This window comes from Thalia democratica, chromosome 7 (assembly GCF_965202585.1).
Source record: "Thalia democratica chromosome 7, ktThaDemo2.hap1.1, whole genome shotgun sequence".
Classification (NCBI taxonomy): Eukaryota; Metazoa; Chordata; class Thaliacea; order Salpida; family Salpidae; genus Thalia; species Thalia democratica.
Window position 1 is genome coordinate 57,241,012 of NC_139171.1, and position 24,949 is coordinate 57,265,960.

Below are 24,949 nucleotides of genomic sequence, written 5' to 3' on the forward strand. Positions count from 1 at the left end.
CTTGCTAAATAAAACTTTTCTGAATGAATGGTGTCTCAAGCTTTTGTATAAAACTAACAAACAATAAAACCTTACATAAAAATGAAACAAATTTCAAAAAATAAAAACTTAAGTATTTATCGTAAAAAATACAAAAACAAAATGCTTTACAAGAAATCATACATAGTATCACTATTAAACCTAATACTAAACCAGCCAATGCAAGTTATTTTTTCATATTTAATTACATTCAACTTCAACTTTCTAACTTTTTTAGCTAGCGTATGCGTCTGTAGAAAAGAAAATCAAACGTCAAAAATTCGGAAAAAATATTTTTTCACCAAGAAATCCAAAAAAAAACGAAAAGAGTTATGAATTATGACTTGTGAACAGCGCCCGCCAGTGGCGATATGCGTGAAAGTGAAGGGTCCTTGAGTGACCCATCCCCACAACTCGCCATTGTCAACTTATGTATTTATGGATATATTCATGCCCTCAAAAGTACTTTCACTTTTCACAAATATTTTCCATGGCAATCATTTTGTGTTGAACTTTTTTAATTTGTGTTGGTTGTGTGTGCATAGCTGTCGGTCGGTTTCCATTTGTTCGTTGCACCTTTTTGTTGTGTCTCTCTATGAATATGCGAGCGACTTCTGTTTCGACGCTCTGAATGCGTTTATTTGCGCTTTGAACTTTCATTTCAAAGGTCACTGTTAAGTTGTGTGTGTGTTGAGAATGTATAAATAAGTTTTTAATTTAACTTGATCAGTCGTTTATTCTCATACGCAAGTGCGATTTAAATATTTTTTAAGATTTTGTAGATTAAATCATTGACCTTGCCATAAAAGTCTTTGTAATTTTTCATTAATATCTATAACTTTTTATTTAAAAATCTTAAAGTCATAAACTATACTCAAACAATAAAAAACTGTCTTTTTCTCATGATTTACTTTAAATAGATTTACAATAAATGTGCATAATCAATACTTCCTTAACACTTATCTAAAATAAAATTTTAAGCAGTTTTTATTCAATAACTTTTATTTGTTGCATGTTTTTTTTTTTGATCGGCAGTGTTTATTTAACACACTAAAGATTTTTTAAACTACTAAAATTTTGTAAAACGTTTTCTACTATAAATACTATGATTTGAAATCAATTTTAAAGTTTAATTTAGTATTAGCTGTGATTTTGTTTTATAATAGCTTCATGATTTTATTCTATGAGCTACATTAAAATATTTTATGAAGTATTTAAATAATGTTTTTCTACCTAATTTTATATGTTGGCTATAATTTTTTTTTTCAAAACTTTACATTAAAAAGTGGCTATTGCAAAGTGTATAAAGTAAGTTTTCCTTATTAACAAACACTTTTTAGAATGAAGAAATTTAATTAATATAACTAAAACTATTTTGAGATGTTTTAAGTTTGTTAATTATATAATAAAGACTGTCTAACTCTAACTCTAATATCTAAAATTAAAAACTGAAACACGAAAAAAATACTTCAGGACAAAAAGTAGTCAAAATGCTTCAATTACTACATATTTACACGTATTAACTAGAATTGATAGATTATATTTTCATAGCCATTAATTTCGCTTGTATTCAGACAATAAAAACAACTACATATTTTTATTATCATTTATAAGACAGTTTAAAGTATTAACTTTATGACATGGTAATAAACTTTTGTTTTACTTCGGGTGTTGAGTTTCGTCTTTGATTAAATTCTAGACGAAAACTAAACTTTTTAAGTATTTTTTACACGAATGCCGGATATCAAACAACACCATTAATTTTTTTTTGTATTAACATTTCAATTTTCTTTTCTAATTAATAAAATTTTGTAAAGACTTTCACAACATTCTATTAGCCTTGTTTTTGACTGAGCTTGATCAATTCATAAAATTTTAGAAATTTTTTTTTTCAGATTTATCAACATCAAAAAGTAAATTATTTTTTATTTAAACTTAGTATGTACAAAAAATTTCTAGTTTAACTTAATTATTCTAAAAAGTTTATTGATAAGTGTTCATTATTATCCAACAAAGTTTTGTTAGGTGGCTTAGTGAAATTTATAATTGTCGGTAAAAATTTAGATAAAACTTATTTTTGTATATTACAGCTTTCTTTTTGATGTGATAATTTTTAGTTATGATTTGACATGAGTCTAAAAAACTTTACTAAAGAAACAAAAACTACTTTAAATGAAAAAAGTAAGTGTTAAATCAAACTTTAGTTACGAACCTATACTAAATTTTAAAACTCAACTTTTTATTTGTTCGTATTTATACCTTAAAAATACGGCAAATCGAAAGTTAAGTTATATCTTTTAATAGTTATGAATTAGTACTCTTATCTATTGTGCTATCAAAATTTTCTGGCAGAGTTTTTAGATATACTTAAATAAAAGGTAATCAATATATTTTAGACGATTATAAATATATTTGAACATATTTTTAAGCAACTATATTAAAATTTAATTTACTTCATGACAAAATTTTGTTCAAAATAAAATGTCTGTAGTGTTTTAATCCAATACTGCATAAAAGTTTGTTTTTTAGTTTGAGTGTTCTCATTGCTAACTATTTATTTTTTGATAGCACTTTAGATTTTAACTTCCCTTATTAGTGTTTATTTGTTACTGCAGAGTTTTATATTACACCTGGTTTTGAAATTTAAGCGTTTAAAAGTAAAAATCTCTGAATGTTTTTATATTTAAAGATATAGGTTTTAGATCACGTAGAAAAATAGTAACACTAAGAAATAACGAGTATAATCGAATGTTAACTTCTAAAAACTAGGCAACTTTTGTAAAAAAATACTTTATATAGTCTATTAGAAAAAGTGTCTTAGATGAACAGTTTTAGTTTATATAAGCTAGTTGCATTATTATTTTGTAACTAACTTTAGTTTAAAAGCATTGTATCTTCTATAACTGTACTTGTAAAGAAATTATTTAAGCTTAATCTTTTTGTAAGCTTCAAGTTAATAAAATATAATAATATATAAGTACTCAAGTAACTGAGCAGTTATTTTGTTTTGACAATTTAATTCTTAATATTTTAAAAGTTTTATTCTTTGATCTTCTAATTTTTTAGAATATTTTAAATTATAAAAAATACTATAGAAATTAGGCTAGACTTTCTTTTTCTATAGTTTTAGCTTTGAGTTATTACAGTTATAATTTTTTGAAGATTAAATACAATATATTTTGTTAATTACTTTACCTATTTACAGTAAAAAAAACTAAACACACATTAATAAATAGAATAAGTGAAAAACGTAAGTAAATTAAAATTTTAGACATGTTACATAAAAAAAATCAAGATAAGTTAAGAGCACAGAACTTGTTATAAAGCTTTATAAAAAGCCGTTTCAAATAATTTATAAATTTATAACTTTTTTTTTATATAAGACTTTATAACAAACAAAACTTTGCATAAGAAAACAAAATTATAAACAAAAAAAGATTTAATATTAAATAACTGTTTTTAGTAAAGTATTTTAAACGTATTATGTTAGGCGAAAAACTAAAACAGAACGATAAAAATGAGTAAAAGAAGCAAAACTGTTGAGTTTGAGCTTTGAATAAAACAACCGCTGTATGGCGCCATTGTGGAACTTTTTTCTTGTGTCATTGGTGATTTTGTAGTTGTCGGTAATGTTGTTGATTTTGTAGTTGTCGGTGATGTTGTATATTTTGTAGTTGTTGGTAATGTTGTAGATTTTGTAGTTGTTGGTAAAGTTGTAGAATTTGTAGTTGTTAGTAATGTTGTAAATTTTGCAGTTGTTGGTAATGTTGTTGATTTTGTAGTTGTTGGTAATGTTGTAGATTTTGTAGTTGTTGGTAATATTGTAGATTTTGTAGTTGTTAGTAATGTTGTAGATTTTGTAGTTGTTGGTAATGTTGTAGATTTTGTAGTTGTTGGTAATGTTGTAGATTTTGTAGTTGTTAGTAATGTTGTAGATTTTGTAGTTGTCGGTAATGTTGTAGATTTTGTAGTTGTCGGTAATGTTGTTGATTTTGTAGTTGTTGGTAATTTTGTAGATTTTGTAGTTGTCAGAAATGTTGTTGATTTTGTAGTTGTTGGTAATGTTGTTGATTTTGTAGTTGTCGGTAATGTTGTAGATTTTGTAGTTGTTGGTAAAGTTGTAGTTTTTTAGTTGACGTTATTGTTGTAGATTTTTTTAGTTGTCGGTAATGTTGTATATTTTTATAGTTTTTGATAATGTTGTAGATTTTGTATTTGTTGGTTATGTTGTAGGTTTTGCAGTTGTTGGTAATGTTGTAGATTTTGTAGTTGTTTGTAATGTCGTAGGTTTTGTAGTTGTCTGTAATGTTGTTGATTTTGTAGTTGTCGATAATGTCGTAGATATTGTAGTTGTTGGTAATGTTGTAGTTTTTGTAGTTGTTAGTAATGTTATAAATTTTGTAGTTGTCGGTAATGTTGTTGATTTTGTAGTTGTTGGTAATGTTGAAGTTTTTGTAGTTGTCGGTAATGTTGTTGATTTTGTAGTTGTTGGTAATTTTGTAGATTTTGTAGTTGTTTTTAATGTTGTAGATTTTTATAATTGTTAGTCATGTTGTTGATTTTGTAGTTGTTAGTAATGTTGTAGATTTTGTAGTTGTTGGTAATGCTGTAGGTTTTGTAGTTGTTGGTAATGTTGTAGATTTTGTAGTTATTGGTAATGTTGTAGATTTTGTAATTCTTGGTAATGTTGTAGATTTTGTAGTTGTTGGTAATGATAAAGGTTTTGTAGTTGTCAGTAATGTTGTAGATTTTGTAGTTGTCGGTAATGTTGTATATTTTGTAGTTGTTGGTAATTTTGTAGATTTTGTAGTTGACGGAAATGTTGTTAATTTTGTATTTGTTGGTAATTTTGTAGAATTTTTAGTTGTCGGAAATGTAGTAGATTTTGTAGTTGTTAGAATGTTGAAGCTTTTGTAGTTGTTGATAATTTTGTAGATTTTGTAGTTGTTGGTATTGTTGTAGATTTTGTAGTTGTCGGTAATATTATTGATTTTGTAGTTGTCGGTAATGTTGTTAATTTTGTAGTTGTTGGTAATGTTGTATATTATGTAGTTGTTGGTAATGTTGTTGATTTTGTAGTTGTTGGTAATGTTGTAGATTTTGTAGTTGTTGGTAATGTTGTTGATTTTTTAGTTGTTCGTAATGTTGAAGATTTTGTAGTTGTTAGTAATGTTGTTGATTTTGTAGTTGTCGGTGATGTTGTAGCTTTTGTAGTTGTTGGTAATGTTGTAGATTTTGTAGTTGTTGGTAATATTGTAGATTTTGTAGCTGTTGGTATTGTTGTAGATTTTGTAGTTGTCGGTAATGTTGTAGATTTTGTAGTTGTCGGTAACATTGTAGGTTTTGTAGTTGTTGGTAATGTTGTAGATTTTGTAGTTGTTGGTAATGTTGTTGATTTTGTAGTTGTCGGTGATGTTGTAGCTTTTGTAGTTGTTGGTAATGTTGTAGGTTTTGTAGTTGTTGGTAATATTGTAGATTTTGTAGTTGCTGGTATATTGTAGAGTTTGTAGTTGTCGGTAATGTTGTAGATTTTGTAGTTGTAGGTAATGTTGTTGATTTTGTAGTTGTCGGTAATATTGTAGATTTTGTAGTTGTTAGTAATGTTGTAGATTTTGTAGTTGTTGGTAATGTTGTAGATTTTGTAGTTGTTGGTAATGTTGTAGATTTTGTAGTTGTTGGTAATGTTGTATATTTTGTAGTTGTTGGTAATGTTGTTGATTTTGTAGTTGTCGGTAATATAGTAGATTTTGTAGTTATTCGTAATATTGTAGAATTTGTAGTTGTTGGCAATGTTTTAGATTTTGTAGTTGTCGGTAATATAGTAGATTTTGTAGTTGTTGGTAATGTTGTAGATTTTGTAGTTGTCGGTAACGTTGTAGGTTTTGTAGTTGTTGGTAATGTTGTAGAATTTGTAGTTGTTGGCAATGTTTTAGATTTTGTAGTTGTCGGTAATGTTGTAGATTTTGTAGTTGTAGGTAATATTGTAGATTTTGCAGTTGTTGGTAATATTGTTGATTTTGTATTTGTTGGTAATGTTGTAGATTTTGTAGTTGTGGGTAATGTTGTAGATTTTGTAGTTGTCGGTAATGTTGTAGATTTTGTAGTTGTCGGTAATGTTGTATATTTTGTAGTTGTCGGTAATTTTGTAGATTTTGTAGTTGTCAGAAATGTTGTAAATTTTGTATTTGTTGGTAATTTTGTAGATTTTTTAGTTGTCGGAATTGTTGTAGATTTTGTATTTATTGGTAATTTTGTAGATTTTGTAGTTGTCGAAAATGTAGTATATTTTGTAGTTGTCAGAATGTTGTAGCTTTTGTAGTTGTTGATAATTTGTAGATTTTGTAGTTTTTGGTATTGTTGTAGATTTTGTAGTTGTCGGTAATATTGTTGATTTTGTAGTCGTCGGTAATGTTGTTAATTTTGTAGTTGTTGGTAATGTTGTATATATGTAGTTGTTGGTGATGTTGTTGTTTTTCTAGTTGTTGGTAATGTTGTAGATTTTGTAGTTGTTGGAAACGTTGTTGATTTTTTAGTTGTTGGTAATGTTGTAGATTTTGTAGTTGTTAGTAATGTTGTTGATTTTGTAGTTTTCGGTGATGTTGTAGCTTTTGTAGTTGTTGGTAATGTTGTATGTTTTGTAGTTGTTGGTAATATTGTAGATTTTGTAGTTGTTGGTATTGTTGTAGGTTTTGTAGTTGTTGGTAATGTTGTAGTTTTTGTAGTTGTCGGTAATGTTGTAGATTTTGTAGTTGTTGGTAATGTTGTAGATTTTGTAGTTGTTAGTAATGTTGTTGATTTTGTAGTTTTCGGTGATGTTGTAGCTTTTGTAGTTGTTGGTAATGTTGTATGTTTTGTAGTTGTTGGTAATATTGTAGATTTTGTAGTTGTTGGTATTGTTGTAGGTTTTGTAGTTGTTAGTAATCTTGTAGATTTTGCAGTTGTTGGTAATGTTGTTGATTTTGTAGTTTTTGGTAATGTTGTAGATTTTGTAGTTGTTAGTTATCTTGTAGATTTTGTAGTTGTTGGTAATGTTGTTGATTTTGTAATTGTTGGTAATGTTGTTGATTTTATAGTTGTCGTTAATGTTGTAGATTTTGTAGTTGTCGGTGATGTTGTAGTTTTTGTAGTTGTTGGTAATGTTGTATATTTTGTAGTTGTTGGTAATGTTGTTGATTTTGAAGTTGTCGGTGATGTTGTAGTTTTTGTAGTTGTTGGTAATGTTGTATATTTTGTAGTTGTTGGTAATGTTGTTGATTTTGAAGTTGTCGGTAATGTAATTGATTTTGTATTTTTTGGTAATGTTGTTGATTTTGTATTTGTTGGTAATGCTGTAGATTTTGTAGTTGTTAGTAATCTTGTAGATTTTGTAGTTGTTGGTAATGTTGTTGATTTTGTATTTGTTGGTAATGTTGTAGATTTTGTAGTTGTTGGTAATGTTGTAGATTTTGTAGTTGTTGGTAATGTTGTAGATTTTGTAGTTGTTGGTAATATTGTAGATTTTGTAGTTGTCGGTAATGTTGTTGATTTTGTAGTTGTCGGTAATGTAATTGATTTTGTAGTTGTCGGTAATGTAATTGATTTTGTAGTTTTTGGTAATGTTGTTGATTTTGTATTTGTTGGTAATGCTGTAGATTTTGTAGTTGTTAGTAATCTTGTAGATTTTGTAGTTGTTGGTAATGTTGTTGATTTTGTATTTGTTGGTAATGTTGTAGATTTTGTAGTTGTTGGTAATGTTGTTGATTTTGTAGTTGTCGGTAATGTTGTAGATTTTGTAGTTGTTGGTAATGTTGTAGATTTTGTAGTTGTTGGTAATGTTGTAGATTTTGTAGTTGTTGGTAATGTTGTAGATTTTGTAGTTGTTGGTAATCTTGTAGATTTTGTAGTTGTTGGTAATGTTGTTGATTTTGTATTTGTTGGTAATGCTGTAGATTTTGTAGTTGTTAGTAATCTTGTAGATTTTGTAGTTGTTGGTAATGTTGTAGATTTTGTAGTTGTCGGTGATCTTGTAGATTTTTTAGTTGTTGGTAATGTTGTTGATTTTGTATTTGTTGGTAATGTTGTAGATTTTGTAGTTGTTGGTAATGTTGTAGATTTTGTAGTTGTTGGTAATCTTGTAGATTTTGTAGTTGTTGGTAATGTTGTTGATTTTGTATTTGTTGGTAATGCTGTAGATTTTGTAGTTGTTGGTAATGTTGTAGATTTTGTAGTTGTTGGTAATGTTGTAGATTTTGTAGTTGTTGGTAATGTTGTTAATTTTGTAGTTGTTAGTAATGTTGTAGATTTTTTAGTTGTTGGTAATGTTGTATATTTTGTAGTTGTTGGTAATTTTGTTGATTTTGTAGTTGTCGGTAATGTTGTTGATTTTGTAGTTGTTAGTAATCTTGTAGATTTTGTAGTTGTTGGTAATGTTGTAGATTTTGCAGTTGTTGGTAATGTTGTTGATTTTGTATTTGTTGGTAATGTTGTAGATTTTGTAGTTGTTGGTAATGTTGTAGATTTTGTAGTTGTTGGTAATGTTGTTGATTTTGTAGTTGTTGGTAATGTTGTTGATTTTGTATTTGTTGGTAATGTTGTAGATTTTGTAGTTGTTGGTAATGTTGTAGATTTTGTAGTTGTTGGTAATGTTGTTGATTTTGTAGTTGTTGGTAATGTTGTTGATTTTGTAGTTGTTGGTAATGTTGTATATTTTGTTGTTGTTGGTAATGTTGTATATTTTGTAGTTGTTGGTAATATTGTAGATTTTGTAGTTGTCGGTAATGTAATTGATTTTGTAGTTTTTGGTAATGTTGTTGATTTTGTATTTGTTGGTAATGCTGTAGATTTTGTAGTTGTTAGTAATCTTGTAGATTTTGTAGTTGTTGGTAATGTTGTTGATTTTGTATTTGTTGGTAATGTTGTAGATTTTGTAGTTGTTGGTAATGTTGTAGATTTTGTAGTTGTTGGTAATCTTGTAGATTTTGTAGTTGTTGGTAATGTTGTTGATTTTGTATTTGTTGGTAATGCTGTAGATTTTGTAGTTGTTAGTAATCTTGTAGATTTTGTAGTTGTTGGTAATGTTGTAGATTTTGTAGTTGTTGGTAATGTTGTAGATTTTGTAGTTGTTGGTAATGTTGTTAATTTTGTAGTTGTCGGTAACGTTGTATATTTTGTAGTTGTCGGTAATGTTGTAGATTTCGTAGTTGTTTGTAATGTTGAAGATTTTGTAGTTCTTGGTAATGTAATTGATTTTGTAGTTTTTGGTAATGTTGTTGATTTTGTATTTGTTGGTAATGCTGTAGATTTTGTAGTTGTTAGTAATCTTGTAGATTTTGTAGTTGTTGGTAATGTTGTTGATTTTGTATTTGTTGGTAATGTTGTAGATTTTGTAGTTGTTGGTAATGTTGTAGATTTTGTAGTTGTTGGTAATCTTGTAGATTTTGTAGTTGTTGGTAATGTTGTTGATTTTGTATTTGTTGGTAATGCTGTAGATTTTGTAGTTGTTAGTAATCTTGTAGATTTTGTAGTTGTTGGTAATGTTGTAGATTTTGTAGTTGTTGGTAATGTTGTAGATTTTGTAGTTGTTGGTAATGTTGTTAATTTTGTAGTTGTCGGTAACGTTGTATATTTTGTAGTTGTTGGTAATGTTGTATATTTTGTAGTTGTCGGTAATGTTGTAGATTTCGTAGTTGTTTGTAATGTTGAAGATTTTGTAGTTGTTGGTAATGTTGTAGATTTTGTATTTGTTGGTAATGTTGTTGATTTTGTAGTTGTTAGTAATGCTGTAGATTTTGTAGTTGTCGGTAACGTTGTATATTTTGTAGTTGTCGGTAATGTTGTAGATTTCGTAGTTGTTTGTAATGTTGAAGATTTTGTAGTTGTTGGTAATGTTGTAGATTTTGTATTTGTTGGTAATGTTGTTGATTTTGTAGTTGTTAGTAATGCTGTAGATTTTGTAGTTGTTGGTAATGTTGTTAATTTTGTAGTTGTCGGTAACGTTGTATATTTTGTAGTTGTTGGTAATGTTGTAGATTTTGTAGTTGTTGGTAATGTTGTAGATTTTGTAGTTGTTAGTAATGTTGAAGATTTTGTAGTTGTCGGTAACGTTGTATATTTTGTAGTTTTTGGTAATGTTGTAGATTTTGTAGTTGTTGGTAATGTTGAAGATTTTGTAGTTGTTAGTAATGTTGTAGATTTTGTAGTTGTCGGTAACGTTGTATATTTTGTAGTTGTCGGTAATGTTGTAGATTTTGTAGTTGTTGGTAATGTTGTATATTTTGTAGTTGTTGGTAATGTTGTTGATTTTGTAGTTGTTGGTAATGTTGTTGATTTTTTAGTTGTTGGTATTGTTGTATATTTTGTAGTTGTTGGTAATGTTGTTGATTTTGTAGTTGTTAGTAATGTTGTAGATTTTGTAGTTGTCGGTAATAATGTTTTGTATTTTTCATTTGTTGGTGGCTGTGTTCGTAAAGGGTATAAAACATTATTGTTTTAATGCTGGAATACTTTAATAAAATACCTTATTACTAAGTAATTAGTCTTTTTTACGGTTGCCACTTTAAAAGAAAAAAATTTTGAATTATAGTTTAAGTTTATTGAAAATTAAACTAGTTAAAAACTTTCTGTTAATCAAGCTTACATACATAACTAAAATATCATTATTATAAAAAAGCACAATATTTAAGTAGACAAAAAAATACAATTAGTAAACTTCATTGCAGTCATAAAAACTATTTTGAAAATTTGAAGATTTCATCAAAGTTTTTGAAGTAAAAGTTTCAGATACGCCTGAGTTTTATAACAAGATCTTAAACAGCTTTAACCTAGTCTGAATAAAAAAAAAATTACTAGCCTGTTTGTTCGGTAACCCTGTTTAAAATAAAGTTCATACCGAAGTTTATAAACAGTGAATTAATTATATAACTAAACAAATTACTATAAATCAGCTTAAATTAACATTAAGTTTTTAAACATTTAAAGAAATGTATATAAATTTACTAAGCTATTAATGAATTAGAAAAACCTATTTTTATTGAGCATTATAGTAATTCTCTCTCGGCAATAAAATTATTGCATTCAAAAAGAGCAAATGTGAATAGTAAGAGGATCTATAAGAACTATAATACGTTAGTTTGGAACATTGCATAAATTTTCTTGGCAACATTTGGTAGTAATGGGTATACTCCTAGAAAAATAATAAAAAATATTATTACCATATAGAAAATTGTTTTCAAACTATTTTTGTTATTACTTATAATACTATCAACAACATATTCAAAGTGTAAACCTAATACGTTTAATAGTACATACTACTTTCAAAGTTAAAATAATGTAGCTTTTATAATTTATTTCGTAACAATTATTAGTAAGTATAAATCATGGTTAGGACAGAAATATTTCTTTTGCTGATTACTTTTGTAATGAACAGTTTTAATGCAGTTTACTTTTATTTATATTATTATTCCTTAACTCTTGATGGTATGTTTTATCATTTAAAAAACTGATATGTACTATACATTCAATTAATTTCTAGTATAAATATTCCGTTTTTATGTTAAATTTATTGTTTTGTTAAAATAAAAATAACTTACCCTTCTGTGATACCAGACGTTTGAACACTGTGATCGAACTGAAACAACAAAAAAGCAATTTTGCTTGCATTCAAGCTACAATAAGCTTGAGAGGTGCACATGCCTAATTTTTTTATTTGATCTAAAAAATTTAAAAAAAATTGTTAAAATTAAGTTATTCATACTATCAAACATAAGGTTTTCTCAAACTAGATTAAAACTTATCAAAACAAATAAGCTGTTGTTATTTTTTTGTTTTAAATTTAGAACATTGTATTAAGAAAAGATGTTTAGTTGTAACAGCAGTTTTATCGTGTACATTTTACTTGTAAAATTAACTGTTTATTGAAACTAACACTCTACTCCTCTGGACTTAAATGATCCTGAAGTTTTGACACAGTAACGTTTGTTGTCTGGACAGTCACGCCGTCTTCCTCCACCTTGCGGTAATATACAGTCTCTGTGTAACACTCTAATGCTTTTGCATTGCTGACAAATGCAATAATTGCATAAAAACTACGTAAAACCACTTTCATCTGATCTTTATAAAATACGTACTTTAAAGCTTTTGGATGATAAAATGTATTTTTTTATTTTGACTGACTTTTTTTAGTTTTATAAACCATACTTTCTTTCAAATATTCAATATGTACATTTTTGAGTAAACCACTTTCATTTGAAGTCAACGAATTGAAAATAAATAACAATAAATTAAGTCTGCTTATTTATGAAACATAGTTTAAACTTTGAACTTAAGTAAAAAGTATTTTGTTAGGTTTTTTACAAATTATCTTAAAATTTTTAACACAAGTATAAAACTTTAAGTTAGTTATCATCACTAAACTAAACTTTTAAACTCTTTATTTAAACCAATATAAACGAAACCTCATAAATGGTTTGTAGACTAATAAAAAAAAAACTTCACAATAAAATCTACCCAAACTAAATGGTTTAAACCGTAGAAAGTTTTGAATACGTTTGTGAAAATGTCAAAACTTTACTTAATTAAATTTTTCAATTGCAATTTAGAAAGCTTTTGTTTGTATAACAAGTTATTTAACGTTTTCTTTGTTTCAAATTGAAATAAATTCCAAAGAACAACGAAGTTAAAGGAAAAATGAACTTAATAGTTTTAACTGCTAAAAACTGCATTAAAAAAACTTTTATCTATGATGTAGTACAATATATAAAATCAAAACAATATCAAAAATTCACAGAACCCAAACTTTTAGTAGAAAAAACATCATCAAGCTATATAATAAAAAAAAGAATATAATATTGAGTTTATATCATTTTTTCCACTTCATAGTTTTAAAATAACGGCTTAGCTTAGAAAACTAATACTGTTTATGAAACTAGTTATGTTTTTAATTAACTATTTTTATAGCTAAAAATTATTTTGAGCTAGTTCGAAGTATTTTTAGAATAGCTTGTGCTTTAAAATTGCAAAACATTAAATACTTTCAGACACTATATTTCAAATGTAAATAAGTATAAAGTAATTTATTTTTTTAAGAATGTCTGCAAAACTTAAAGAAACTTTTAAAACTACAGTTGAAAAAAGATAAACGTGTTAAAAAAAACAAAAATAATAGTTGTAACTATTTTATCATTTATATCAATTTTAAAATTCTAATCTAGTTCGTTATTTCTTACAACGTAACGTAAAAGTGTCAAAATAAAATGCTGATATGTTTTCAATGTTGCAGAATCATACATGTCAAAAAAACGTAGATCTATTCTTCACTAGAATAATCGAGTTATGTGAAAATTTTATAAACACTAACAACTCTGCTCATACTAAATGCCTAAACACAAAAAAAACTAGTCTAAAACTAATAAAGATTAGCCATAACAACTGTAGCTTGCTTTGGTTTATTAATCAGGTTTGACTGTAATTACTAATATACGCTTAAATTAGTGAAAAATGAACATATCATAAACTTAATTATTATAGATTATATTACATACTTTATGACGAATTGTACCATTTGTTACCTGTTGCTGTTGGTATTTAAATAACTACTCATTCACCTAATTTTTAATTGTTATGAACAAGCTTATTACTTCCGTTCTTCGAAGAATTCAAATCTTGTCTAAAAATTACCAACTTTTCGTTTGAAACTCTAATCAAATTTAAAACCAATTAATAAAAGTTTTTATTTCCAACTTACAGTGGTAGAATCACAAAAAAATAAAGGAGATACATAAATAGAAAAATTAAAAAAGTTTTAAGTACAACAATTTATGTTTAAAAGGAATACGCTTGAGTAATTTTTAATAATAAAACAGACGCATACCACAATATCTAAATGTGCAGGTTTTGAGAAAAATAAAGCTCATTAAATATTGTAATAATTAAAACAGAATGTTACTTCTTTCAGTTCTAAATAATTTATACAACCTAAAAGTAAATCTAAACTATACAGATTAACTTTATCTGTAATAATAGGGACACGATCATTTTGTGTTCAAACTACTACGTTAATTAAGTGCTTATTGCCAATACTTGGATTTATTGATATTTTTGTTAAATCAATATTCCGTTTTTTATATAAATTTGAAAGTTACTTTTTGTCAGGGTTCCAACACAAAACTTTGAATTGACTTTCCCTAAAATTATTGGTCGGCGCCCCGTTTAGTTTATAACAAGATGAAAGGACATGAACTTTAAAAAAGTTAATACTGTTTTTCATGTTAATAATAGGGTTTTTTTGAATTTTTATTTTCAAAGTTACAAGTTATTTATTACATCTGGCCTAAGAAACTACTATAATGAACTTTGATTTTTATGAAACTGTAAAAAACATTTTTATTAATTTTCAGAGTGCTAACTCACTCAACTTTAAATAACTCTAACCACAATAACGCTGTTACACTCACTTTTAAGATTTTAATCAAAAATTATACTTTCTTCTTTTCAAAAATCCTTAAATGCATCAATCAAACAGTTCAATAGTGAGGAGGGATTTAAAATATTTACCAAAAACTTAAGTTTCTCTGTAATTCAGAGTTTTCAAACACCTAAACTTGGAATATTGCCTGAAAGACCGAATGCTTATCAAGTAAAAAATTCACAATTACAAGTCATGTAAAAGAACATGTTCTCAAGCTTGTTTTCAGATCTTTTTAAGTTTTAAAACTGCTGTTTCCAAATTATAGTAATATTATAAACCAAATGCTTATTTGGATCTACTCTAGAATGACATATTTTACAAATTTTCAAGCAATTTAACTGATAAGTACTTATATATATTTACTTTTCCAAAATAGTGATTTGGCTTGACTCGTATGAGCCTTGCTTTTATGTAACCACTGAAGAAAATCACATTTGACTTTCCTTCACCTGATTAATATGTTTTGAATTAACCAAACGTCTGGGTGAAATTTCAAGGATTCAATGAAAATTTTTATAGTTTGAAAATAAATCTTCAGTTGAACTTTGTATTATTATTGAAGTTTATTGTCAAACGAAGGACCTAGGCATTAAAACCTAAGCCACTTAAACTGAAAGACACTTACATAAAAAGAAAAAAACAAGTTGAAGTGTTAAAATAAACATAAAACTTATACAAGGTACAAACTGAAAAAACTCAAACTTTTATAACTCAAATATTCAAACGATTCCAAAGCTATTATATTCGAATTATATATTCCAAAACAATAGTTTGAAATAAGCACATCTTTTCGGAATTTTTCAGAACCTGGCTCGAAATTATAGGAACTATCTTGAAGATATAAGTCAACCATTCTTCATAAAACAATAAATTTGAAAACGGAATTTATTTCTAACTTAAGATAGAAATTTTCATCTTGTAGAACATTGATCTCAACAATTATTCGTTTCCTTTTCAAAGTTCTACCACGGCAAATTTAGTTAAAAATTACTTCAAATATGTGGTAGCAAAAATTTACAATTTTAGCATATATAGTTATTTGCCTTAACTAAAAAAGAATGCTCAATTTACTGGGATGTAAAGAGCTTATTTAAATAGATTTATGCAAATTACATACTTTATTCTCGACCGGTTTCGAATTGAACCGGTTGACGAAACCGGTCACAAATAGAATATATAATCTTCATAAACCTATTTAAACCTAGCTTACAAATCAACTGAGCATCCAATAATTTTAGAATCTAAAGCCCCAAGCACATTAACAATAGACCGACCAAAAAATCAAAAAGTACTTAAGATCTATAAGGGGAAGGTGTTGCTTACAAATCAAACTACTAATAAACTAGATACCACAGCCTAAATTAATGGTTAAAGAGATGAAAAAAACTAATTACTTAAACTATTTTACATATTTTTTTAACTTTAATCGAAAATGTTCAAGTTTTTTGCAAAAACACTAGTTATTTAGAAGTTCGTTCCACATTTTTACCGAACGAAGGAAAAAATGTTTTTTTTTGTGTACTAAGCAGCTACAACAACACAGGTTCTAGAATTACCAACTTAAACATTCAAACTTATTTATAAAAAATATACTAATTTTAGTTGATTATTCTTATAATTTAAATCTAACTTTTCTTATTCTTTCCATCAAACATATGTTTTAAATATTTTCATTAGGTTGATAACAACTCAAGATGTAGCTATAACTTAATGATTAAACATTAGTATTATGTAATATTATCAAGGAAAATTTTTTAAATATTAGAACTCTGACTGAAAATAGTAATAAATTTACATTTTTTCTTTTATTCTACTATCATTACAAATTAATCAAAAGCCCAGAAAATTGTTTGTAACATGTTAGAATTTTTTCTTCAAAATTTGTATTTTGTTCTTAAGACAAGCTAAAAGCTTTAATAAGCAATACTAAAAAGATGATTTTTAATACTAAACAAAAACATAATACTCTATTCTATTAGAGTTAAGATATCAACACTAATTACATTAGTTTTTCTGATAAAAAGAGGTAATTTAATAGCAAACCAATCAAGTTTTAATTAACTAAAGTATATTTTATGATCAGAAACGAAACGAGTACAAAATAAAAGTTCTGTGTGGAAATCTTACCAATAAAAGTGAAAAATTAAAAAAAAAAACTAATTGTACATAAGTTTTCCTCAAGATAAAAGAACATATAACGATAATAACAAACATATTTATTTAAAATGTAACGAATTTTTTTTACTTAAATTGAAAAAAAAATAAGTTAATCTTTTGTTGAGCACGAAACAGCATTTTATTGCAACCAAAACAAAAACTTGCCAGGAAAAACTTTCTATTTTGCATTTAATTAAAACATCCAACGCCAGGCACCTACGTAAGGTTTAGCCTGACGTCATCATACGCTAAAGACAAACAAGTATGTATATATATACTACGAAAGTTTTGTGACGTCACAATCAAGATAGAAGGTCTTCACCCCCGAGAAGACACATCTAATATTGTAACGACTTTCCTGGTAATCTTATCAGTGGCGAACAAATAGGCCGTTTGTGTTCAAGTAAATAATATTTTAAATAATAGACGGAAATACACAATAAATATGATGTAAAATAACAAATTGCAGATACTTTTTGATATAAAAAAATTGTAAAAGCTTTTTGTTATAAAAACCTTACCTTTAAAAACATTAAAAAAAAATTTACTATTATTAGTCTTGAAACAAAAAACTCTCTAAGTTATAAAGTAGAATGAAGAAACAAGTTTATGTTTGAAATATAGTATTTTGAGAATTGATAAGTTATAAGTAATAATAAATAGATGATTACAAAAGTTTTTCTCTGAAGAACTCCTCAATGTTATCAGTGTCCCACTTTTCAACTGATAAAGTTTCCTGAACTGATTTGTTTTCATCCAGCAATTTCACAGTGGGATCCATACCACGTTTGTACTGATAAATAATTAGTTGAGATAAAGAAATTGTTGAAATATCTAATTTTAGATTTTCATTACAGATAATAAAACTTGAAAAGATGATATAAGGATATTTAACTATTAAAGAAAAAGCTTTAAAAGGTGGATTTCAGAGAGTGTGATTTTCTAACTTTGAGAAAATGAACGCTGATCAAAAATATTTGGTAAACCATCAGTAGAATGTTTTTATGTTTTAATCAGAAAGTCAGCTTATTTAGAGGAAATTTAATTTTTATTTCAAGATTAAGACACTTTTTTTCACTAAATTTAAAAAAATGGTAAAAAGATTTGTTTTCATTAACACAGAACTAAAGTTGTTTGTTAAACCGTTTATTATATAAGCCAGACAAGGTTTTGTTTTTGAATAATTTGTTTTTTATCAGTTATTAGTTTTAAAATGTTTATCAACAGATATTAGTTATTATATATAAATAAGTTTAGTTACAAGAAAAATCATAGTGTTATGTCCTTATTTAAGCAAACTCTCAATAAATAGTTAAAACAAAAATCTAAAAACTATCACAAAATTAAGTAAAAAACTTTTTTTTTGGAAACTTAGACTTTTTTATTCAAATAAGCTTATATATTGGTTATTATATGTATCATTATTTTTCAAAATTTCAACTAGTATTTTAAAAGTTTTTGAAAGAAGTTAAAAGCATACGATGTTTATACAAACAAATAAATAAAATAACTTACTTGAATTTTTAAGTTTGAGAAAGCTTTTGCTTTATCACTCTTAATGAAAGCTGAAAAAAAAAACTGAATTAGTTCAAATAAAAACACTTGTTTTAAATTGAAGTTTTATAAACAAATATTTAAAAAAGCTTCCGAGCTTCGAATTTGTTCATATGAAAAATATTAGTCAACTTTAAGTAGTAGATAAATTTAATCTACATTTTAAATTCTATTGAGTCTTAAAGCTTCTAATTTACTACAATGAAATTTTTGAATAATTCAAAAACTTTGTATTACTATTTTATTCTAGTAATTATATAAAAAACAACCTTGGACTTGGGGGTAACGTCCTAATTTTCATTGACACACTTCTAAAATCGCTCCGAAAAATTTCTACATAAAATTAAATAACCGTCACCAAAAAACACCAAAACTAACCAGTTATACTAACTAAAAGTAAATAAAATATTTTAAAAACTTAAAAAGTTTTAAAAAGATGAAAGCATTGTTTTACAAAAAGAAAAAAAAAGTTTTATTTAACTTGACATAAATTATACTTCTAACATTTAAAGTTACTCAATACTTAAAAGTAACAATTTTTAAAATTAACAATTTAAAAGTCTATTCAAAATTGCTTCAATATCTTTTAAAAATAATGCTTTTAAATATTCAAAATTAGTCTAAAATAGATTTATTAATCAGTATCAAAACTAAGTTCATCATACTAGTTATAAACTAATTTATTTACATAAGAGTTTTTTCAGGCTAAACCTAGTTTGTGTGTAAAAGTTTTTTATTAAAATATAAATTAATATTTAATTACTTTTAGTTATGAAATGACGATGGAAGTTTTAAAAACTTTTAACATTTTACTTAAAACCAATTTTCAAACAAATGTAACTATAACTATAATTTACCCATCATATTATAAACAACGATTTAAAAGTTAATTTCTTAACTACTGTATTAAAGTTATTTTGCTAAATTTAGACCAATTACTTTTAGCTTTAAAAAATTGAATTTTAAAAGTGTTAAACTTCTTAATCATATTTTACAAGCTTAAAGTTTTTAAATTATGCATATAACATTCAAGTAGCAGTAAAACAAACTATTAATATGAAAAACTTGTTAGCTGAAATAAAACATAAGTTTTCAAACAACTACCTACGCGTAATTTTATTACCCAAGTTAAAATCAAAACAGCATGTGCTTACAAATGTTTTTTTTTCTATTTAATTTAAGTTGTTTTTATTATAAGAAAAGAAAAACTATCACTTCTAAAGTAGAAACAACAAGAAATATGAGCAGTGCACCTTAAACACAACTACTGGAGCTCATAGAAAAAGCGAATATGCAGTTACCCTGTTTGTTCAGTATTATCAAACACAAATAAATACCACATTTAGAATTTTGCTATGCTACTAATAAAACCCAAATAAATACCATTTTGATATTTGTGCTACTAATAAACAAATAAATACCATAGTGATATTTATTTTACTAATATATAGACAAAATAAATACCACACTGATATTTATGCAACTAATAAACCCAACTAAATACCACACTGATATTTATGCAACTAATAAACCCAACTAAATACCACACTGATATTTATGCTGCTAATACAACCCAAATAAATACCACACTGATATTTATGCTGCTAATACAACCCAAATAAATACCACACTGATATTTATGCTACTAATATAACAGAAGCAAATACCACACTGATATTTATGCTACTAATATAACAGAAGCAAATACCACACTGATATTTATGCTACTAAAAAATTAACCAAAATAAATACCACACTAATATACAACCTGCAACTTGGGGGTATTTACGAAACTGTCAGTCGCACATTTCTAATATTCCGTATGGATACTGAACATATTTGTTATTAATTTATTCAATACTTGTTACAATTAGTCTTCAAATTTATCATAACCACTACATTGTAAACATTAACTTAAAAACAAAAAAAGTTTAAGATTTTGAGTAAATTCTGAATAAGTTTGATGCATCAAAGCTAAAGGGGTGTAACATTTTATTTTTTAAGTATAAAAATTAGCCCTTACAAGAAAGTTGTATGTTCTATTTTTTCCTACTTCTTAAAATAATATTAAAACAAATTTAATATACTTGCTCAAAATCAATTATTAATTTATACAATATTAGAGTTTAAACTTTTAGCCTCAGGAAAACTTAATCTTGAAAACATTAATATGACGAAAATTATTATAAATACCTTTAATTTGTATATCTGTCCTCCTAATAGTAAGAAAAAACGAGTTTTAAAAATAATTTTAAAGTGTATTTAAAAAAAAACTATTTAACAACTATTTCAATATCAAAAAAACAACCTTTTACAATACTTCACACCAGATTTAAAAACCAGAATGATATGACTATAAAATTTACTTTAAGGAATACAAATATTGTGTTTACAAAAATTTATAAACTTTTTGACAACAATTTTCCATAATAAGCCATTATAAATCACTGAAGTCAAACAAAAATCAACAAACTTTGACGCCGGAGTCGTCTTCATCTTTCTCGCAGCACTCATCACACGAATCTTGCATCTCTGTCAGGTCGAACTGTTTCAGTTTGGTGCACGATGAGCACACCAAACCATCAGTGAACCCCAGCTTGCTGCACTCATCAGGTGATAATTTGCCGTGGCAACTTGATACCTGGTAAGTTGTTTGTTTAAACAAATTAAAAATTCTCATATTTAACTTATAACAGTCATGAGTAGTAATATTTGGCTGAACGCCTGGGCAGTTATGGCAACTATTCTGTTAAGTGAACCTTATTATGCCATATTTTACATGTATTCTCAAAGGAGGCTTGATAATGTTAAAAATGTTTGATTATAAAATTTGGCCATGTGTATCTTATCATTCACAAACACCCTAACTTTTTTTGTCTGCTTGGTTTTTATAGTATGAAAATTTTAGTTGTGAATGGTTTGTTGCAAATAACATTTCATTTAAAATAGCAGAAACATTGTGATACTAAACTTTTTTCTTATCGATCAAATTTGAAAATTGTCATAGATTTTTATCACATTTAGCAAGTTTGATCATTTTGTTTTTCAATGATGGTCTGTTGTCAAAAGAAAAAGTTCAAACAGAAATTATCAAAAAGATTTATGGCATATACTTTAGTATAAGCGATAAAAAAGCCTATGTTATAACAAAATCTATGTTATAACAAAATGCTTTAAATATAAGCTATTTTTAATATAAACGGAAAAAATGCTACTTCAATTTATTCACAAAGTACTCTGCTTTTTTAGTAACACAACTCCTTAACACAATTGAAGTAAAATGTCACACTTATTAGGAATGTAAATAATATTATTTTAGAATATTACTTTCATAAAATATTACTAAATAAATAAAAATTAAACTTGAATAAAATTTAAAACATTAAACAATGGATAGTATAAGTAATGCTAGCTTTTAAATAAATGTTATAAATTACAAACCATCAATAGAAGTTAAGTTAAAAATTCTAAAATAAACAATATTCTTTAACAAGATTGTAAAAAAAGTGTCAAACTTAATCATTATTTTACAATTTAAAACAAGATTTAAACAATTTTGAATGTATTTAGAACAATTATAATAAATAAACAACTAACCGATATCGAAAGCAGGTACACAATAGACAGGATTGAAACTTGGAACAAGTTCGACCTGTCTGATTTCAAACGACTTCTCATGGAAAGTTGTTTTATTTAAACTGAAAATAAAACAGTAAATTTCATTGAAACTAGTAATAAGTTAGCTAAATGTCTAAACTACATGTACACATTTAAAATTGACTAAAAACATAAACTAAATAAATACAAACTTATTAACTAAACTAAGCTCTTGAAGAGTCTACCATATAGTCAGCTTTTAATTCTAGTACAATTAGATTGATATAATACTATTTTAAATAAAAATATATGATAATGAAATAAGCAAAATTGTATTTTATGTAAACAGTTCAAATATTTTAGTTAAATAAATTTAAATAGAATTTAACAGATTTTAGTTTAATTAACTTATATAACTTTAATAAAGTTATTGTAAACAAAAAATCAATATTTGTAGCTTTTAAACAGCCATCAAGTCATTCTTCCAACAATCCACACCAAACCGACAACATCCCTAATACTGAGACGAAATGAACTTGATCCACCTGTACACGTGGCACCACTTGTTGTGCTTGTCACTCCCAGCCACGTGCTTGAAATAATCCTCAACTAACACAAACACGATCAAATCGGCCACCGTCTTCTCTTGTCCAACCAGGTAGGTCCTGCTTGCAAGGTGCCTGTTGAGCTTATGTAGCACATCGCTTTCATCCTGGCACTCGTGGCACCACAGCGTTACGTCTTCCATCCACTGGTGCACAAGGCACTTGCTGATGCTGTCTGAAGCGTCGAGGTTGGGAAAGTGTTCGAGGAAGCGGAGGAGTGAGTAGGAGTAGCAGTCTCCGTCTTTGACAAACTTGCTTGAAGGCAGACCTACTAATGATCCGAGTTTCTCCAAGTTGTTCGATGTGCTTCTGTTCATTTTAAAGTTTTCTGGAAAATAATTGTTTGTTACGTATTTGTAAGCATGCCTATAACTTTTTTTTAAGTAAACTTTTGAATTGCCTAAAATGTTTTTTTACTAAACCTATCAAAAACTGCAATAAAAAAAAACTTGATGTTTTTGAAGGTTGTCTTTAAATTTCAAACCATAAATCGCTAATTTAAAACAGTAAGTAAAATAAACTCAATTATTTATTCATAAAAGCACAAGAAACATCAAAAAAAGTATTTTCATAAAAATTTTCAATTCAAAAAAATAGTTCAAGCGTTCAATAAAATTCATTAGCCTTTAAATTTTAAATAAAAATCAAGGTTAAATTTCTAGAAATATATTTAAAGTGTTTAGGTTTTAATCTTAGTAAAAAAAAATAGTAACTTTTAAAACTTTGTGCTTAATAAAAATTTTAAAACACTGAAACCAGGATTTTAAACATCAATTATTTAGGAACAAACCTTTTTTTAAATGCAGTTATTACCATTTTGTTTATTTAAACACTTATAATCTTATATTCAAACAAAAAATGCAATGAAAACTTCAAAGTAAACTTTAATTAGTAAAAACCATTAAATTAATTTTTAATTTTTAATATATTATAAAACAAATAAAAATTTTGTGTGACTTCTTAAAATATTTATTCACGACAAAAAAAATACAAAAGAAAAAAAGTTCTTTTTTTTTTTTCTACAATAGGTTATTGCTTATTGAACTCATGCAGTTCTTATTTCCTCCGCAACACCCATTTGTTTTCTTTCCGCCACCGTTGCAACCATTGGTCTGCTCATCCTTAATGTTCAACCTGCTGGTCTTGTTGTTCAACTCTGTCTCACTCTCATTCAGGAACTCCTTGTTGATCTTGCTGGTCTTCCCAACACACAACTTCGCCTTACCCTTGTTCAAACCTTCCAGCAGGATGCAAGCCTTGCATACAGAATTTGATGAAATGTAATCACATCTGACGCACCTCATAAGCTTTGGCATCTTCACTGTCTTCTTGATGACCATGGACTCCCCAGAGTGGATAATGTCCAAAATAGCCCTGGGCCTGATGGCTTCCAGGTCCTTGATGTAGACCCTGGCATTGCCCCTGTATGCCTCTGGAGAGTATATGCACTCGGTGGAGAAATACACCAGCTTCTTGTGGTAGGCGTAGGCAACAATTTCCTTCTCATAGGCGTACTTCAGGGGCTTCACCCTGGGTATTCCAGTTGGATCATCCCCGGTGATGATGGAGGTGCACCTCTGCAGCCTAGCAACGTCCCCCCTCATAATGTTCATGATGACCGTCTCCGCAATGTCGTCAGCGTTGTGACCAGTGACTACTTTGTCCGCCTTGATCATCTTGGCGCCCCTGTCCAGGGCTTGACGGCGGAAGACCCCACAGAAGGTGCAGTTGTTCTTCTTGCCTATTTGCTTGACTATCTCGTCCATGGTCCACCCGTACAGGTCTTTGTAGGAGAGAATCTCTAATGGTAAGCCATAATCTACTTTGTTTTGCTTGACAGTTTCCAGTGAATCGTCCCTGTAACCAGTGATTCCTTCATCTATTGACAATAACCTCAAATCAAGCCCATAATCATACTGTCTGTTCAGAGTGTCCATTACGTGGGCAAGTACCGTAGAGTCCTTGCCTCCGGATACTCCAATTGCAACAACTTCTCCCCTTTTGAAAAGGTTGTACCTGGTTATGGTCTTGTGTATTTCAGTTTCAAAGAGGACAAAGAAGCATTCCTTGCAAACCGGATCGCCGTTTCTTGGGCGCTTCAGTGAAGCTTTAGCTGTTTTGCATTTAACACAAAGTGGCATTTTTATTTCTGAAAATATTCATATTAAGGTTAAAAAGTTAGTTTTTTGTAGAATTACTTTTTTCTATGTTTTAATATACATAACAACAACAAATATAATTAATTATGCTTTTAGTGTTTTTTAAACTTTAAACAAAGTCTTTGCTTTTTAGGTACATAAGAAGTAAATAACACTCTTAGTGTGACAGTTAAATATATATTTCTCTACTTATCTTCAAAAATTAACAGTAGAACTGAACACTAAGTTAGGAATAATTTTTCGCTAAAAACAGCATAAGTTAAAACTAAGAAAATATACTTATCTACTTATCTTAAAACTACTTAGTTAGTTTTAAATTTTATTGTTTTTATTAAAAAAATATTCATAGTTTTATTTTCTGTTCTGTTATGATGTTAGTTTCTGAAGATAAGTTGAGAAATATATAGCTGTCAAAA

The 24,949-nt window shown here is 27.1% G+C and overlaps 3 protein-coding genes across 3 annotated transcripts; all 3 read right to left on the minus strand.

The window, feature by feature from the left end:
* Positions 1 to 16,512: 16,512 nt before the first annotated feature.
* On the minus strand, positions 16,513 to 21,883 carry LOC145840444 (selenoprotein F-like). The gene is made up of 5 exons (XM_082947706.1): positions 21,770 to 21,883; positions 20,646 to 20,813; positions 18,442 to 18,505; positions 18,134 to 18,183; positions 16,513 to 17,411 (listed from the first exon to the last, which is right to left on the minus strand). The coding sequence occupies exons 1-5, from the start codon at positions 21,848 to 21,850 to the stop codon at positions 17,286 to 17,288; spliced, it is 489 nt and encodes a 162-aa protein (XP_082803832.1). The 5' UTR covers positions 21,851 to 21,883; the 3' UTR covers positions 16,513 to 17,285.
* A 64-nt stretch (positions 21,884 to 21,947) lies between these two features.
* Positions 21,948 to 22,697, minus strand: LOC145840445 (bifunctional glutamate/proline--tRNA ligase-like). The gene has a single exon (XM_082947708.1). The coding sequence runs from the start codon at positions 22,689 to 22,691 to the stop codon at positions 22,284 to 22,286; it is 408 nt and encodes a 135-aa protein (XP_082803834.1). The 5' UTR covers positions 22,692 to 22,697; the 3' UTR covers positions 21,948 to 22,283.
* A 681-nt stretch (positions 22,698 to 23,378) lies between these two features.
* Positions 23,379 to 24,519, minus strand: LOC145840443 (cytoplasmic tRNA 2-thiolation protein 1-like). Its single transcript, XM_082947705.1, has one exon. The coding sequence runs from the start codon at positions 24,513 to 24,515 to the stop codon at positions 23,394 to 23,396; it is 1,122 nt and encodes a 373-aa protein (XP_082803831.1). The 5' UTR covers positions 24,516 to 24,519; the 3' UTR covers positions 23,379 to 23,393.
* Between the last annotated feature and the right edge of the window lie 430 nt (positions 24,520 to 24,949).

Excerpts from the sequence above, each read along its gene's own strand:
- LOC145840445 (XM_082947708.1), bottom strand. The coding sequence starts at position 22,691 with ATGAACAGAAGCACATCGAACAACTTGGAGAAACTCGGATCATTAGTA.
- LOC145840443 (XM_082947705.1), bottom strand. The coding sequence starts at position 24,515 with ATGCCACTTTGTGTTAAATGCAAAACAGCTAAAGCTTCACTGAAGCGC.